General features: G+C 38.3%; 2 protein-coding genes across 2 annotated transcripts in view; one reads left to right on the top strand and one right to left on the bottom strand.

The window, feature by feature from the left end:
• ghra (growth hormone receptor a) overlaps positions 1-9,196 on the top strand; it is a 30,924-nt gene extending 21,728 nt beyond the window's left edge. The window contains exons 5-10 of the mRNA XM_007557592.2: positions 628-806; positions 1,393-1,546; positions 1,664-1,754; positions 2,265-2,334; positions 2,814-3,034; positions 3,137-9,196. Coding sequence (XP_007557654.1) covers positions 628-806; positions 1,393-1,546; positions 1,664-1,754; positions 2,265-2,334; positions 2,814-3,034; positions 3,137-3,887 — 1,466 coding nt within the window. The 3' untranslated portion in view covers positions 3,888-9,196. The remainder of the gene's footprint in view (positions 1-627; positions 807-1,392; positions 1,547-1,663; positions 1,755-2,264; positions 2,335-2,813; positions 3,035-3,136) is intronic.
• Positions 9,197-11,801: 2,605 nt separating this feature from the next.
• On the bottom strand, positions 11,802-15,964 carry selenop (selenoprotein P). Its single transcript, XM_007557591.2, has 5 exons — positions 15,863-15,964; positions 15,129-15,359; positions 14,180-14,392; positions 13,953-14,070; positions 11,802-13,859 (listed from the first exon to the last, which is right to left on the bottom strand). Exons 2-5 carry the CDS (start codon positions 15,329-15,331, stop codon positions 13,209-13,211), a joined length of 1,185 nt encoding a protein of 394 aa, XP_007557653.2. The 5' UTR covers positions 15,332-15,359; positions 15,863-15,964; the 3' UTR covers positions 11,802-13,208.
• Between the last annotated feature and the right edge of the window lie 2,529 nt (positions 15,965-18,493).

Here is an 18,493-nt window from a genome sequence, read left to right as displayed (position 1 = left end):
CTTCGTTAGTCTGAAAGTCCATGTGCCAAGAAAAAAAAAAGAAAAAAAGCCTTTGCTGCTGGCTGAAGCAAACATTAGATAAACTGACTGTCTGCCAGACAGCGAAGATAAAGACCGGGACCAGCACCCTGTGATTCATGGGAACTTGACAGACAAATTAAAAGCAGTGGTCAAATGTTTTATCCAACCGAAAGGCCAAAAATTAAAAACTAAACCTAAAATATTTCTTTTCAGTAAAGCATGCCAAACAAATGTGGATGTATGAAGAATATCCTCCTCTACACACTTTCTTATAAATGTACATATTTTGCAAGTTAAATTTTTTTACCATTGTCAGCGTTTCTGTTAATGCCACTAAAATACCACTTTGTGAAAATGCTGCGCTTTTCGCTGCATTTGTTTCCTAAAACCTCCTACTACTGGAAGGTATATTGGTTTTGTTAATTTGACAGATCTCAAAATATCAGCACAGTGCAAAAGTCATGTTCTAATGCCGTAAACATTCCTGCACAGCAGTATTTTAGAGCGCAAACAAGAGAGTGCAGTGAAATCCAAAGATGTAAACAGCTGCATGTTTTTTCTCGTGTTCACGTCTAAACTTTTGCTCCCTTCCCCCTCCCCTTACAGTGCGTCCTGACCCGCCCGTGTCTTTAAACTGGACCCTGCTGAACATAAGCCCCTCTGGCCTCAATTACGATGTCTTAGTCAGCTGGAAGCCCCCGCCCTCTGCTGACGTTGGCGTGGGCTGGATGCGCATTGAGTATGAAATCCAGTACAGAGAGAGGAACGCCACCAACTGGGAAGCAGTACGTTTTTTTTTCGTCAAACTTTCTTTCTGACTACACAAAACACCCGAGAGATTGCACAAATGAAAGCACTTACACATAAGTTTGAAAGTAAACTCTTGGTAGGTTGTAGAGATACCGTGTTTTGTTTCCTTTCCACTGTCTGGACTCCCTCCTGAACTCTTGTGGCTGAAATGCACCGTAGCTTTGTTGGCAAGCCCGCTGCAGCAGGAGCAGGACCCTCGGCGAAAACAAACTCTCTGAAGGAAAAGAGAAGGGAGGGATCTGTGGGTCAGAGGGCATGGGACCTTGTATAGGCTTGTTTATCATTGCCTGGCCACCCGGTTTGACAAATGCAAACTTCAAAATAGCAACAGATGGCTCTGTTATGCCAACATGTCTTCGATCATATTTATGTGAAAGGCCTGGGCAGCCCTGCCACCTTTGAAAAGGTCATAGTTACGGGTACCAAAAATAAGTAAGGACCTCTTGGCACATTGTGCTGTTTCAAGTTAGCCACTGTGTTTATTTTCTCCCTGCATGTGCCAGGACATTTGTCTGCTCTGTTAAAATGTGCTAAAGAGTTCTGTGAAATTTCCATTTTCAGCTGGAGAAGCAGCCGCACACCCAGCAGACGATCTACGGCCTGCAAATAGGAAAAGAGTACGAAGTGCACATCCGCTCCAGGATGCAGGCCTTTGTGAAGTTTGGAGAGTTCAGCGACTCCATCTTCATTGAAGTTACGGAAATTCCCAGCAAAGGTGTGGGAGCCTTTCTTCTTTAATTAATGCATACCTGCCTTATTACTTAAGTTATTAAATTCGCAAAAATAAAATACAAGGAATTTAATCAGAAATGATGCTACATTTTGTTTTCAGATTACACTGTCCCACTCACTTTGGTTCTCATTTTTGGGGTTGTGGCGGTCCTGACTGTCATCATGCTGATAGTCATTTCTCAGCAGCAAAGGTAAGAACCTGTCCTCATTCATTTAAAAAAATTTTATAAAATTCATTAAAGTGGATTTCTTAAATAAAACTCACCAAAAACAGATGAGAGTGAAAAACACTTTGTAAACGGTTTGTGTTAATCTCGAAAACCATGTATTGGTTTTGATTCAAAGGCTTTTATCCCATTTAAAATATAGCAAAGAAATACTTTTACAAAACACTCTATAAATATTGCCTCCAAACACAGTGGCCTCCAAACACAGTGGCCATAGAAACACAGTGGCCTCCAAACACAGTGGCCATAGAAATTTACAAGCAAATCCTCCAATCAAAAACTTACTCTAGAAAATTTAATCTGCAATGAAATTTGAAGGCTGGTGATGTTCAGCTAAGAAAAGACTAAAAAAAGTTTTCTTGTAGGTTTAAATCATGAACTGCACTCACCAATCCAAATAAAAAAAAGTCACCCTTTGTTTTAAGATGCTCCTGTCAATATTATTAACCTTATCACGTTCTTCTGTCATTTCAGAATAATGATGATTCTCTTGCCGCCTGTTCCTGCACCCAAAATCAAAGGCATTGATTCAGAATTGTTGAAGGTATTGCATGCATTCTTGTGTTTTCCTTTTTTTTTTTTTTACTCTTTCAGTTTAATTTAAGTCTGTTAAAAGGTGCTGCATAATTTTCTCTTTGTTGTTACTTTGATAAAAATCGACTTATGCATAAATACAAAGAAAGTCAAAGTAGGTAAATAGGATAAGCTTTGTAATAAATGATATACTATGGTGTGGTATATCATGAGATGCTACAGAGCAAATCCGCCTTCTAACAAAAGAAAAAAATATATGGGAATATCATGAATTGTATATGAATGATATGCAACACTGAGCCTATATGCCGGCTGTAATATTCTAAAGTGAAAAAGGTTGCTTCAAAGCTGCAGCATGTAAATAATCTAAAACATATCTTTTCTGCATATTTGGTATAATTATCATTATGTTGTGGCAGGATACAAATCAAGTAAAAGTGTCATACTGCATCTTGAACAGCTCTTGTCAATATTTTATATCTTTTGTAGAAGGGGAAACTGGAGGAGTTGAATTTTATCCTGAATGGTGGGGGTGTGGACGGCCTGCCAGCCTATGCGACAGATTTCTACCAAGAAGAGCCATGGGTGGAGTTCATTGAGGTGGATGAAGAGGATGCGGAAGGTGGAGACAAGGAAGACAACTATAATTCAGACACTCAGAGGCTCCTTGGTCTCCCACACAGGAATATAGAGGGTTTCAGCGCCATTAGGTAATTTAAAGACTTCCATGTGAATGGATTGTTTTCATGCTAACTGGTATCACAGATTTGAAGTTATTCCCTTATTGTTTTTACCTTGGGTTTCTCATCTAGCCACCCTGACGATGACTCAGGCCGGGCCAGCTGTTACGACACAGATCTGCCGGAACATGACACTCAGAGGCTCATGGCGTCCCTGCTGCCGGGCCAACCTGAGGACAACGAAACCTGCCTGGACGCCCCAGCTTCAGAGACAGGTGAAAAGCCCCTCATCCAAACTCAAATCGGGGGACCACAGACTTGGATCAACACAGACTTATATGCCCAGGTCAGCAATGTTATGCCATCTGGGGGGGTTGTGCTGTCCCCTGGCCAGCAACCTAAAATCCAGGAGAACACCTCAGGTTCAGAGCGGGAAACACAGAAAGGAGGAAAGCAAAATGAAGATGTTGAGGGCATCAAGGAGCAGAAGAGAAATGAGCCCCAGTTTCAGCTGTTTGTAGTGGTTCCAGAGGGAGGCGGCTACACCGCCGAGAACAACACCCAGCAGACCAGCACTCCTCCCAGCACTTCGGTGCCTGGGGCAGGGTACCAAACCATACAGCCTCAGCCAATGGAGACCAAACCTGCAGCCACGGGAGACGCCAACGAGTCCCCGTATATTCTCCCCGAGCCTTCCCAGTCTCAGCTCTTTACCCCTGTTGCAGACTACACAGTGGTGCAGGAGTTGGACACGCATCGCAGTCTGCTCCTTAACCCGCCTCCCAGCCAATCTCCCTCTTTGTGCCAGCCACAGCATCCCCTCAAAGTCCCAATGCCTGTAGGGTATGTCACCCCCGACCTGCTGGGGAATCTCACACCATGAGCGGACAGGACCGTCAGACCTTAACTACAGGTACAGGCTTATTGGACAGGACGTCAATATGAAGTCGCCCGACCTGATTCCCGACGACAACCAAAGAAAACCTTAAAAACCTGCAGGACACTGGATGGAATGAGTGTGTGAATTAACCAGATACAAAAGGGAGATATACAGGTATATCTCAACAAATTAAAATCTAATTGAAAACTTTTTTTTTTCAGCAATTCTATTTAAGAAGTAAATGTAAAAAAAATTGAATAGCTTGATTTGACACAGAATGATACTGATCAAGCATTTGTTTCTGTCAATTTTGATGATTATGTCTTGCAGCTACTGAAAGTCAAAAATTTGGTTTCCCTGAAAATGTTAGCATTCTATAATTTCATTATTTATTGGCCTGATGTAATCATTTTTTACAACCTAAACTTTGGATTGCCATTGCCTTTAATCATCAAACTTGAAAAACAAATGCAATATATATATATGTATCTTTGTGTGTAATAAATGTACATGATATATGAATTACACTTAAATTGAATTGCTGAAACAAATTAACTTCTTAACAATATAGTAATTTACTGAGATGCACTAAAAACTATACCCTTACATTAGTCCCCACTTAATCAGACTCTTAATTTTTGGCCGAAACACACAGAGGGTAATAACGTCACAAGAACATCATAAGCAGAATGCAAAGTTTGCATCAATGCATGATTGTAGTAAGTGAAAAAATATCCATATATACAGTATGTGTGAAAAATTGCCTTAGATTGCCTTACAGTCTTAATATTGAATGTGAAGTCAGTATATCAATGAGGAGAAGAGGAAGAGAAAGAGACAGTAGCCATGTTTTTAACTACACAGTAATTCGATTTTGACAATACTTGTTTTTTTGAGGTTTAATGCCTATCACATTTACTATATTCCAAAGTTTCCTATTTCACCATGTCATACTGATAGTACTTCACAAGAGATATATTTTTATACAAAACACAAAACGTTTGAGCAAAGCAATGCAGATTTGAATCTCTGTCTTTGTTTCTTAAAAAGAAAAAAAAGTTTTATCTTTTCTAGTCATTGGTTTTAGCTGCACCAAATGTCAACAATAAAACCAAAGTTAGGTTGACCACTAGGGGTTTCTTAAGGGTCACTAGGTTCCAATCAGGAATGCAGGGAAGTACTTGCAAAAACAAATGCAGATCATTTATATGAAAGGGAAACTAAAATACTTGACTTAATAATTCCAAGATTAATTTCAATTGATTTTGTTGGACTTGTTACTTTTAACAAAAAAAAAAAACAAAAAAAACAAACAACAACAAAAAAACAATGTAATGAAACAATATGTTCACATCAACACAGAACTTTAATCACTGACTGTAGTCAGTAAGGGTTTATTTACTCAGATTTTCCTTACATTTGGGAACCAACCTTTTGCCCATGTAGAGCCCCTCTTCCCACTGCACCAGGCCAATAGCAGGAGAGTAACATCACATTAGTAGATTGAGCTTGAGAGTACCTCAGCTGTTTTCTCCATGCCCCAAAAGTCCCATGTAACTGTTGCTAAGATGTCATGAAGAAAGTGCACAGGTTTGTACCATATAACAATAGAATTTTTTTTTTGTTGTTGTTGTTTTTGTTTACAATAGGTCTCCCAGCTATAGAGTAGTGCACACCAAGTTAGAATGTGGGACAACATAGCACACTCTGCTATTTCATGGGACATTTTCTGTAGATAATACTGTTGTGTACTTTAACCTGATGATATAAAGAACCACACAGAGAGTTTTATCACTTCAGCCTTTGCAAAGGGGGAGAGTCTCGGTGGTGCCTCAGGACAACTCCAACTTGTCCCCCTGCAGCAGCCTGGTTTTATTGAAAGCGGGATGGGGCGTCGGTCATAAACCAAAAACTTAAAGATAAGGAGTAGAGGGGTCTCTCTGAACTAGCTGAAACCGGTTTTCTCCGAGAACAGCATGATCCACCTCACCTTGTTTCCAGCTTAGATTAGAGAGACAAACTTATTCATGAGATAACTATTTGCAAAACTCTGACAAATGCGATCACGCTGCAGACAAGCTGATGAAAGCACTCTGCTTTAATACAAAGTATTTTCCTCATCCACAGCAAGTCTGAATCTGATGATGGTGTTGCAGAAACCTGTCCCGTATTCCTAAATTAGGAAGTTTGCTATCAAATGTTGTTCAGATTTGATCCCTACAGCAGCAGCAAAGTGGCTGAATATGAATAGGAGTGAGGTAGCATGACTGTAGGGTCCTGCTTGACTTCAACCTGAAATATTATTGTGTGGTAACCTGACAATAGTCAAACATTATTTGATATCCTGGTTTTCAGAGGGCAGTCTTCTGCTAATGGAAGGCAAAAGGTGGTTCAACATGTGTCACAGAACCAGCAGCAGCAGCCCCAAGTTGCTTGACGGTACATTGTTTTGATTCATTAAACAAAAGTAAGGGGACATACGTGTTATGAAACTGTTGCATTTTAAGGTTTCTGAAGAGGAATTGTGTTCCACATTGTCACTGCAGGGACAGCAACTGGAATAAGTTGACTGTGAAAGTGTACCATAGATGTTACTAGCTTACACAGTACTTATCTGCCACGTTCACTATGTAACAACCTCTGCCTATTGTAGTATTATGGTTTGTTTAATTGCTATGGTACTATGCTAATGTGATTTAGATTTCTGCATATCAGTTAACAAAAGGTACCTCTGTTTGCTATGTGTAGATGAATTGGTTTATATCGTCTCTGTGCCAAGAAACGGTTAAAAATCGACACAGAGCATGCGTGCATGTGTGTATTAGCGCAGTGCATAAAAGAACATTCCCTATTATAACATATTATGCTTAATGTTTACATTTAAAAAAATAATAATTTTCATTTTTTTGTGCTGAAAATTATTTGACATTTTAGTACAATTTTTAAATTCAAAATACTTACCAGCATATTTTGAGCTTAGCATTCATAAAAAAAACAAGTTGTAGACACTCAACAAATTAGAATCTTGTTTGCTTATCTTCAGGCTTTTTGTAGATAAAACATTTAAGGCTGTGTTTATAAAGAATATTCTGCCTAATAAGGCATTTTCTATTTGCTTTCACAAATAATGGTTAAAGTAGTAGTTCCCCCACTTTGAGACAATAAAGGTTATATCAGTTTCTGTTCTACTCCTAATGGGATTCTTGAAAAGAAATCAGGTGCCACTTATGTTTCATCCCAAGTCCCGACTTAATGATTCAACGACATGCTCATCGCAAGCATAACATGAGTACTTATGTAACATCTGTAATTTATTTTAGTGGTTGTCCGATCAACATTGCTTTGTGCCAAGACAAAAAAAACAAAAAACATCAGGACTGATGGCCTCAAAATGACAGATACATTTGAGCTAAATTATAGTAATAATATCCAAATTTATTAACCTGCACCTGGAACTTCACCGTGAACAAAACTTTCCGAACAGTGCATAAAACCCCCAAAAAACACACAACCAGTCTATGATTTATGCTGCCTTCTTTCCTTTCTGGACATAAATATTCTGCATATATTGATCCATGTAGTTTTTTTTTTTGTATCAATCGGATCTACAAAGTGAGGTTTAAAATGTGAATTTGATGACTATATGCCATTTCTCTTTAAGAAATACTCAGTTCTCTGCTGCTCCTGCCATTATGTGGATGATACCAGCAAAAATTAGTGCTGTCGCAAAATGTCTTAATATGTTTGCTGGTGCTGTGCAAATATAAAGGTTTATGTCGAGGATCATACTTTTACATGGCGACGCTGCTTGGTGCATTTCTCTTTTATTCTGTTTTTTTTTTTTTTACGGCTGAGTTCAAGTCAAGAAAGAGCAGTAATCAGTGTGAAATGTTTTGTGATAGTAAAGTGTGGGTTTTGTTTGGGTATCTTGTCTATCACAGTGTCCAGTGATCACAGAAGGCTCTCATTATGTTCATGTAGCAAGAACAGAGAATGGAGGACTTATTTTTTTTTTTAGGTAAAGCTGTGAATGTGTAACTGGAATACACAATGCAATCATAAAACTGAGGAAACGTTTTAAGCAGTGTTTGTAATAGTGGTGGCGAGATGAAGAAATTAGGAGGTGCTTTTTATTCTTCAAGCCAACTGTGCAGATGTTTACTACCTTAAGTATATATTTTTCTTTTTTCTTTTTTTCCATATCGCTCATTTCACAGTGGCAGAATTGGTAGTTTGTTATTTGAAGGTTATAAATGTCAAGGACACTTTAGAGGAAGCACTTTGTACACATAGAGCATATATGTGATATTTAGAAATGGTATTCAGATTTTGTATCTTTTGCTAAATCAAGTGTGTGATTTCTATGTTACTACAGAATAGCATTACGTTTTCTGGTCAGCACAAAAATCAAACTTTGAGGAATCTTCAATATGAATAAGCTTTGATTTTGTTATACAGAGTTTATGTTTATATAAAAAAACGTATTTCACACTAACAGATTGCTAGATTGTTGTACTGTAATGGAGTATTTAATGTTTCATATAGAGTTTATAGGCGATTAAACCAGATAGAACATTTATAAAGTCATATTAAGTATATGTTGCGTGATATATTCATCGATTTAACTTCATGTTCTTGTTTGTGTCGCTGTGTGATTTCAGTTTTTCATGACCACAAAGAACTTTATGACAGGGGTGAATTATTTTTGCAATGATGCATGTTGGCCTGCAGCTTTGCATTGAAGGCTGACTCTTGTCACTCTTTCGAGCCTGGAAGTAATTTTGCTGGAATCTTTGGTGGTCGGTTAATGTTTTTGAAGCTATCAGCATCATACCCTGTACCGTTCAGTTTGTTAAGGAAAGTGCTTAATTCGCCACTTGACTTGAGGATTTAATTCAAGTCAAGTACTGATTTGAGTAAATCCTGTGTTATTAGTTTTTACAATGTTCCATGGCTCCAGTCTGTCTTACTTCCTGTATGCCCTCTGCCATGTGTCATTCACCTCCCCCAGCAAACTGGAAACAAACAAATTAAAAAAATAATGTAGTCTAAGTTGATAAACCGGTCAATACTGGCTTCATTAATTGTTATGACTCCGTTTTGTTGTCTTTTTTTTTTTTTACATCCGAGTTTTTTTTTCTTTCTTCTTCTTCTTCTTCGTTTTGCATCCGAGAGCCAATGTTCTTGTGTAAAAACTGCTGCTTTCCCTAGGGCCAAGAGATGTATTGATCCTTGAGGATTTGTCTGTTTTGTTCTCTTTTTGGTGTTGTATGTGTGATCAATAAGTTCTCAATAAAATAAATATAACGGCATCTTGTCCGTTTTTTTGTAACCTTTAAAGATGGATTGGGGGGGGGTATCTTAAATAAACAAACTTTGAATTCTAATTTCATTATGTGGGAGCTACTGCCATTGAAAGTGCGATTGTTTTTTTCTTATTTATTTATTGACTCTTCTACTTATTGTTCTAGGTAAATTGCCTTTTACACTAGTCCCCAAAACACTCTACACTTCACACAGCAGTTGGGGACTTTTAATATTTCTATAAATAAAGGTCTGTGGGGCAGTAGTACATTGAAATGGCTCCACAGTGTCCCTTAAACTTCCACTCCACCGACCAGTTTTATGTGCTAATTTAAAAATTGGCACGCATATAGATAGTAATTGTAAATTTAACAGTGAATCAACCACTTTGGATCAAAGCAGCAACTGTGTGATCTTTGCACATGTTCTTTCTGATAGATATATAAATGTTTGTGGTTGACTTAAAGTCTTCATTGTATATTCTAAAGGTTACTGCTGATTCAAAGTGGTCAAAAGCTTGAACAACATACAGAAACATCTTAGAGTAGCCTAAGTTTGCCATTTTGAATCAAAGCTGACATTTTGTGAACTCACTTGGGCCCTCTACAAATTTAAACTCGGCCTCTTAAAAAAGTAATTTATATATTTGAAGGCGATGTTGATTCAAAGTTTTGCTGTTGACTTTGCACCAATCTCTTAACAGTGGAGAAAAAAACCTTCCTCCAAACACATATTGATTAAATTTTCAGTGGGTGCTGCATAAACTGGATCCAAAGCAATTTGCGGATTTTTTTTTAGAACGGTCCATTCTAGATTGTAGTCCTCACCAATCCTTTGCTGCCAAAAGGGAAGTTAATTTATCTCCATAATGCAAGATCAAATTTCACGTAATCTTGAATTTTAATTTAATTTATTGTTGTCACTGCACACATGTAAAGGGAGATTAAAACCAACTCCAAAATCAGTGCAAATAATGTAAGAAATACAGACAAATATATACAAAAAAATTCTGCTTCATAATAACAAGCCTTCACTGAATATAACTGAATGTCATTTTTAAACTTGTCTCTCTTTTTTTTTTTTTACTTCCATGAATGACGAGTCCCGGTGTCAAACAGCTCAGTCATGACGCAGGCTTAAACACTGCCAAGGTACAAGGGCTATTTAAGACACTTTTAAATCTCAGTCAATCAAATAGCAAATTGTTGTACATTGCACTTTCCTAAGTTACCCATAAAAAAAAATATATATATATATATATATATATATATATATTTGATCATTATTTTTGGTCCTTTATTAACAGTTGAATCAATTTAGGACTCTTCAAATTGTGTACTGTTACTTTCATAAAAGCACACAAGCAGCATGCACTAAGATTCACACACAGTTTCAGAAAAGGGTTCTTCATGCAAATAAATATACTCTTTTGGAGTTCAAATCCAGTCCAGTTGATGTAGATTGTGCCCGAAGAATGTATCGCATTCATGCGTACGATGACTGAAGGGTGGATGTTTGCTCGTTCATAAGCCACACAAAGAGGACCTTCTATGTGAATTAGCTCACAAGTATGTGGTTCTCTGTCTGCTGCTTCTGATGGGGTAGCTAAGGGAGGAAAAGCCGGTTGCAGAAGCAGTTGTGCACCGAGGGGAAAGCATATTGGACAATTAAGACAGAAGCTGTGTACTGCGCTTCTCTGTGTGGGGTTGATTGAATCAGAGAGGTGGCCACTCACAGCTCTTTGTCTCAGGACATTGCAGGTAATTGCCCATAAGTCACCGTTCCTCTGTACTGGATCTTCAGTCCAATTACGCCCACACAAGCTGTCCACCTCTGCCTCATTTATTACCTCCGGTTGCTTGTTGACCTTTTTAGACATACAGCCCAACAGGCAGTCCTGCTACATAACACTGAACACAGGGTATTGCACTCATAGACAGATATCAATGCTTTACTGATTGCATGGAACAAATTTGCTTAAGATGCTCATCCTATGTGGCATCATGATGGTTTTTACTCCATATTAAAAAAAAAAATATATATATATATATATATGTATACTGACAACATATTTTAATTGCTATTCCAGGAAGACGGTTTTCTGACTGAGTTCTCAAATTCATGAAGAGGTTTTATTAATATTCAGCCGCTATGTTGATCAAAAACAAACGTGTAAAGCTGCAACTGGTCATATTTGATACAGACTTGTTTCCATAAACCTGCAGCAGTTTTCTGAAATGATAAGGTGTTGCATCCGACACCCCTACGAGCAACGACCGTGAATATTCTTACTTTTTCCAACATGAATTTCGACGTGACATGTTTGCGCAAGACAGAAGTGACCCTTGAAATGAAATGAAATGAGTCACTTTGGGTAATGACCTGAAACAATGAGGCTCTGTTTAAACAGTAATTGTGTGTGTGGCTCATAATAACTGTGGCAAGATCAGGTCAGTAAACAGAACGAACAAGTTGGTTTTATGCTGAGCAGATGCTCAACGCCATCTGCTGATACACTTGGGGAATGGCATCATTTCTTTTACACACACACACACACACACACACACACACACACACACACACACACACCCACACACACACACACACACACACACACACACACATCTCAGATATATTCCTGATAAAACAAAAAATCATTACATCAGTGAATAGAAAAGGAGGTAGAATGGTGGAGATTACAGTGCTGCAGTCAATCTGTTGTTATTGCAGAGCAGAACAGCTCACACTACGGACAAAATCTCAAACTTTAAAAAAAATGCGTTCAGTGCTTTATTGAATTATTCACACCCCTTGAACTTCTATGTATTTGCCACATCAAAGCCATGCAATTTCATATTTTATGTTTTTCAAATGATTTTTATGAGATCATTGTTTGTTTTTTGTTTGTTTTTTTACAAATTAGAATCTGAAAAGTGTGGCATGCGTTCGTAATCGGTGCCCCTTTTCCTTGATGCCCCTAAATAAATGCAATCCTTTTTTTCTTTTCTTTTTTTTTACATATTTTTGAATATTGTCAAGAACAGGCTCTTCACAATATTCTTTATCAATAACATAAACACAAATTACAATAGTAAATTTACCATCTTTATTAAACTTTCCATAATCTCATGTCCAGAAACCCCAACACAATGCAACTCTCTGCGCTAGCATCAGGATTTCCTGGTGACTGTTATCTTCCCACAGAAACCATCATTATGCACAGAGCTCATCACATCAACTCACTCTTGTTATCCCTTTCTCCCCATCCAAACAATATAGTTTCTTTTTTTTTAAAAGATGTCTTGAATAAATGTTAGTCTGAAACATTTAAAATATGTTAAAGCTCATGGATGTTATTAGTGAGAACAAAACAAGAAGAAATTCATGACAGTAACTGTTATCTTTTCAGGAATGAGCAATAACAACAAATCTAAACAATAGGAGTGCTTTGTAGCATTTGTTTTTCCAGAAATTAACTTGTGCTTTCTGCTAAAACAACTCCACAACGTTGTTCTGTTTTCTTGTAATCTCTAAATTCTGATTTTGTGCTTTTTTTCTACTTGCAGATGTTTTACTTGTCTGAAATGTAAAAGGGTTTATAATGTTCTTAAACTACCTCCTTCTCTCTCACCTGCCAAACATCAGACAGACGCCACTAGAGCATAGTTTATGCATCTGGTTTCATAACGGAAGGCGAGAACATCATGAAGGAGTCAGTTTATGGACATAATATCCCACTGACCACCTGAGAGAGAGGGGGAGGCAATCCATGGTAAAACAAGGCAAGTTAGTTGGAACATCATACTCTGATCGAATGTCAATGCCAAAAGTTTGAATATTACAGCTGGACGCATTTCTTGTTCTGATCTTTTCCAGCATTTATATCAAGGATTGACCTTCCCCCTCTCCCAGGGAAATACTTGTTGGCAATAAGAGCACTTGGCCCTGGCATTGATAGCTGACATCAGTTCCAGCTTACAGCTGCTCTCATGCTCAGCTCCCAACGCCGGAGGGTCAGGCTCACTGGTCTGGCTGAGGCTGCTGTCATTCAGCAGGAGGCATGCGTCACTGTCAGGTCTCCCTGACATCGGCGGCTGCCTCACTCGTGAGGCCCTGTCACTGTCAGGAGGCCGGCAGCCCCTCTTCACAGTGTCAGAGCCCGAGCGACTGTTCGCTTCCCGCCTCGCCAAACACCCTGCGTCAGTGTCAGCATCAGCTGGCTTTGGGAACTGTTTCGTTTTCTGAGCCTGCTGTTCCCTGTCAGGTGAACTTTGACTTTCACCTTCCCTTTCCTGCCACTCATGGCCTAACAGGGGCGGCTACGGCCTCCTGTAATAACTGCTCTGTGTCCACTGCTTGCTGTAGCTGTGGCGAGTCAAAGACATGCTGACCATGATCCTGCCCAGCTCCCTGCTGACTTTGCTCCAAGTCACCCTGATGACCATGATGATCACCGTGGTGCCTATGGTGGTGATGACCATGCTGACCATGATGGCCATGACCGTGATGGCCATGACCATGATGGCCATGACCATGATGACCATGACCATGATGACCATGGCCATGATGGCGACTGTGGTCATGTTCTGTGTTGTCTCCTACAGCTGCGGGTCCATCTGCTTCAGGCTGTGCATTTGGTGTTGCTCTGCATCCCTCTGAAGTCTCAGCAGTCTGCGAAAAAAAATCAGAGAATGCAAAAAGGGTTTTATTTTTAATTTCCAGTACGCACAACATGTTCCTGTGAAGTCATTTCACCTCTTTTACCTCGTGTGAGCAGGCGCCACACATGCGATTGCAGTAGGCTTCTTTGATTGCACTCTCAATATGGCCATGTCCAATAACAGAATAAGGAAGGGAAATATGGTGGGTAAGACGACCGCACCTAAGGTTACAGAGATTAAAAAAAAAAAAAAAAGCATTGTGAGACAAGGGATAGTGTTTAACTCCAAACTCCTCCACTCTGTAAAATACATTTGAAGCACATAACAAACCTGTCATAGATGATGAAGTCATCTTTCTTTCCATTCAGGGCCTGCCAAACATCAGGTTGTTGTTCACCCTGTTTGTACAGTGAGATCTTATCTGACAGCCTCTCAGCCAGCATGGGGTGGAGCCGCTGCGCTTGCTCCCCCTGGTGGTTGATGACCATGTAAACCACATCATTCAGGCCCTGAGTCTCCAATTTCTGGCGCAGACCATCAATTCTGTGTGGAAAATGAACGTAGAGTTGATTTGTATTAGAAAGTACCATGTTTATTAAGAACGTAAGGAAGTTGTGTTTGAATATTCATTCACTTCAATATTCACTTTTTGGACAAAGTAATTTTTTTACTTTTTTTCAGAGGGGTGTAATTTATTTCTTTAGATTTTTTTAAATTTTATTTCAGAACTTTATTGAACCCCTTTGATCCAGAATTGTGCGTTTGAACACTAAATGAATATGTCTTCAAATAATTGTATGGAATCATCTACCTCTGGTTTGATAGGATTTGTAGTCTTACTGTTAGAAGTGTATGAAATAGGTTACACCTGCTACTTTTTTTGCGGCAGCCATGATAACCTACTGAACTGGCTGCTTGCGTCAGGGGGTGTTCTCCTAGTATTTCCATCTTAAAAGTGGATTTGTAAGCCTTTCCAGACTGAGAGATCTCAATGACTTTGTTTCTTGTCTGGTCTTGAGTTACTTTAGGTCTGGGCACATGTTGGTTTTTGAGATCTTTCAACCTACTTAATATAAGACAGGTTCTACTTAAGTGGCTTCTTCATTATTGCTGACCTTCCACATAAATTAAATGTGGCAGCAGTCAGGATTTCAGTTTGAGTGTTTTTTTTTTGTTTGTTTGTTTTGTTTTGTTTTTCTTCTGAGTTGTACTTCACTGCTTACTTTGGTATTTTTTAATTAAAAGTGAAAGAAAATAACAAACTGAGGCTGATCCATACCTGGAGGCCTGCACCAAGCAGAACAGTCAGCTGGCTTTTAACAGGGCCACCACTGTTACTTGGCCTGCTGTGCCCTTCATCGGTTCCACCTCCCCGATCATCCAGGTTGATGGGGGCTGACAGCGAGGCCCGCCGCCCTCACTCTCTGCACCGCCCCCATGGAGCAGGCAGAGAGTGAGGAGCAGGCTAAGGCGCACCCACATCCCTGTGGCGCCTCCTCCCTGCCCCAATCTGGAAGTACAGCGGGTAGGAGGGGTGAAATTAAGGAAGAAGTAAAAAGCAAAACGGGAAGAAACAATTTTGTCAAACTCAGCAGAAAAAAAGCTAGATAAATGCATATGAAGTCAAAAAATAATGTGGATAACAATATTTCCCCCTTGAGTTGATCCCACTTCAACTGCATTAAAACGTTCAAAAGCACTGAAAGATTTTCTCAAAGTTTCACTTTATCTGTCGGTTTATCTATATGTTTATAGATGATGTTTGTACTGAAGCAAAGAGAAAAAAATCTATCTCTAATGTCAAGTTTTCACTTCTTTTCTACGTACACGATTGTCTGAAAGTTATATCAGAGCAAAATTACAAGAGCTAAAAAACTAAATTATGTGCACTTAGCAAAACGTTAACAATGTCTAATACATTCCTTATGTTAAGATTGCTCTATTCATGCAAAATAAAGATCAACGTTAACACAAGCCAGAAGATTGTTTTGGGTGGGGGAATCGGCCACTTACCCCTTGTTTAAAATAATGCGTTGCCTCTGCTGTGCTCTGCTTCCTCTGCAAGCCTTCGAACAAAAACATGCCTCCTCCTCCTTTGCTCCCCCTTTTTATACTCAGGCTGTTGTTTTTCCTCTGTAGAAGGAGGACAAAGTTCAGTTCCCTCTGTCTGCTGATGCCAACACTTTTCTCTGGTTAAAAAAGTCACAGTGCATGAAATCCTCTAGTTAAGAGGAAACAGAGCATGAAAAATGTTTTGCAGCAACTGAAAATTTTGAGGAAACAAATGTGTGTGCAGGAAAAAAAAGGTTTTTGCTTGACTTGTTGATGTACTCTATATCAGCTGTAAAGAAAAGAAAAGGGATCAAATTGGATTTTTATTTATTGTTGTTATGAATGTAAAATAAAACTTTGATTAAGACCTGAGGAATCATATATTAATGTCTTGCAGAAGTGGAAGACGTGAAAAGAACCAGGGGCAGGACTCTGGAGGCTGGCCAGAATGTTTCCAGATAAACACCAGTGGAAGGGGGTTTCGCAATATGCACAAGTTGCTTTGCTTCAGCTATCACTGGAACAAATGTTTCACTTTAATGCACAGATGTAGCTTGTAAACAAAGTATACATGTATAGAATTGCACAGACTTCTAGATGACTATGAAGAACTCTACTGTACATTGTACTTATTGGAAAGATTTGTTACCTGGAGGCTAATAAGAGAATACCAAGGCAATAAACTGACGCAAAGCAGTAATCTCATTGACCCTGAAAGATAATATTATATAAAGTAGCTGTAAAGACTATCAGTATGCAGTCAGGCAATTTCATCCCCCCCATGAAGGATGGCCAACTGTGAGAACACTGCTTGGAGATAAATGAAGACAAGAACAATTTAACAGAGTAGTATTAACTGACAGCTTACAGTAGTTTAGACTTAACTTTTTGCTGGAAACTTAAATGACAGAGTGGTCTGAAACATTAACCAATCCAAAGACACTGCAACAGGCTTAAAATCCAGTAATCATGACTCGGATGACTGAGGATTATACACAGGAACTTTCCAAAGCCAGTATTTACATTACATGCGTTTATATGTTTTGAGGATCACTAAACTGGTCTAACACCAAACTGTGCCAAGGTTTCACTTAGCACAGTTTGTGAAACCTTAGCTCCAAATGGATCCCCTCGCATATAATTTTTAATCAAGATAATTGGAGGGTCTGACATTAATTGATCACAATCCATTTTATGTCGACAAGAAAACCAACATTTTCAATTCAAAAACCCTGCCATTTAGGTTATTCAATCGTCAGATTCATGTAAAACACTATTATAAATGTTCAGCATTCAAGCATTTCAAGATCATTCATATAACTTCTTTGAAGAACACTTCTTTAGAATTTTTAACTTTAGACTCACATTAGTGTTAAGGATGTCAGTGTTTGCTGGAACATGTTATGCATTGAGAAGCCAGTGAAGACTTCAACAGCTTTGATGACTGCCCAACTCCATTTGCACAAAACAGCAGTCTTTTCTGTTGCTTGTGTATGTTAGTTGTGTTTCAGATTCCCATGTATATATATATATATATATGGCTGCACACTGTGTCTTATAAATAAATTCACTGTAATTTAATGATTAAGGAATGGAATAATTATAACATTTGCTGAGTTGTTTCTTTATGTTTCTTTATGAAACATAAAAAACATGTAATGTTTAACATATAATGTTAAACATTAGTGTAAGTAATGTTTTTATAGACCCAGTGGCGCTTGCTAAGAATTGCATAAGATGCAAAGTAAACAGTGCTGTTTGAAAACAGAACTATGTCTGCTGCTAAAGTGTGGTTTATATTTATAGTGATTTTATATTAAAACTAAATGACTACAACATCCACCCACAATGCAAAGCCAGATTGGGGTTACACAGTGCAATTTGTAGGATTGCGTAATGCTGTGGTGGTACTGTACAGAGTAGGTGAGAACTTGTTTTGCAAATGTGGTTCTGTTGTGACTAATATCTATGAATGCAACTTGATCAGCTTAGAGACATGTGGCAGCTTGATCTGAGCTTCAAAGTATCATGTCATGTCTGAATTAGTTCTATTGAGTTACTTATTTACAGAGCATATGCCCAGTGCCTTTTTAAACAGAACAAGGTGACCTGGAAAACAATATGTAAAATAAATAGTAAAGACATAAAAAATTTTCTAAGATTGAATATTTCTACTGGGATTATTGACATAGAATTCACACTAGATGTTGATAGCAAAATAAATTATCGGAAACATATTGGACTAACATGGTAATTACTATAAATATTTAATACTCAAAAAACAGGATATGTAAAATGACATAGAACATTAAGAAATTAGTTAAAATCTGTCAGTATTTAGAAAGCATACATGCTGCTATATGAAAATCAATACAAGCTGGTTTAATATTAACTGAAGGCCTATAAAAAGATTTCTTATTATCAAGGTTTTGCAAAGTGTTTGGATTGGTAAAATTATACTTATTATCTGTGTCACTTTAGACCTGTTCCCATAACTTGATTTGCTTTGATTTCTTTTTATGTATTTATTACTTGCGTCCTTGCTGGTGTATATTTTAAGTCAATGACTATATATATATATATATATATATA

The sequence above is a fragment of the Poecilia formosa genome, unplaced genomic scaffold (genome assembly GCF_000485575.1).
Source record: "Poecilia formosa unplaced genomic scaffold, Poecilia_formosa-5.1.2 Scaffold89, whole genome shotgun sequence".
Taxonomy (NCBI): Eukaryota; Metazoa; Chordata; class Actinopteri; order Cyprinodontiformes; family Poeciliidae; genus Poecilia; species Poecilia formosa.
Note: the sequence above shows the minus strand (reverse complement) of the source record. Positions and strands in the feature narration are given on the sequence as shown.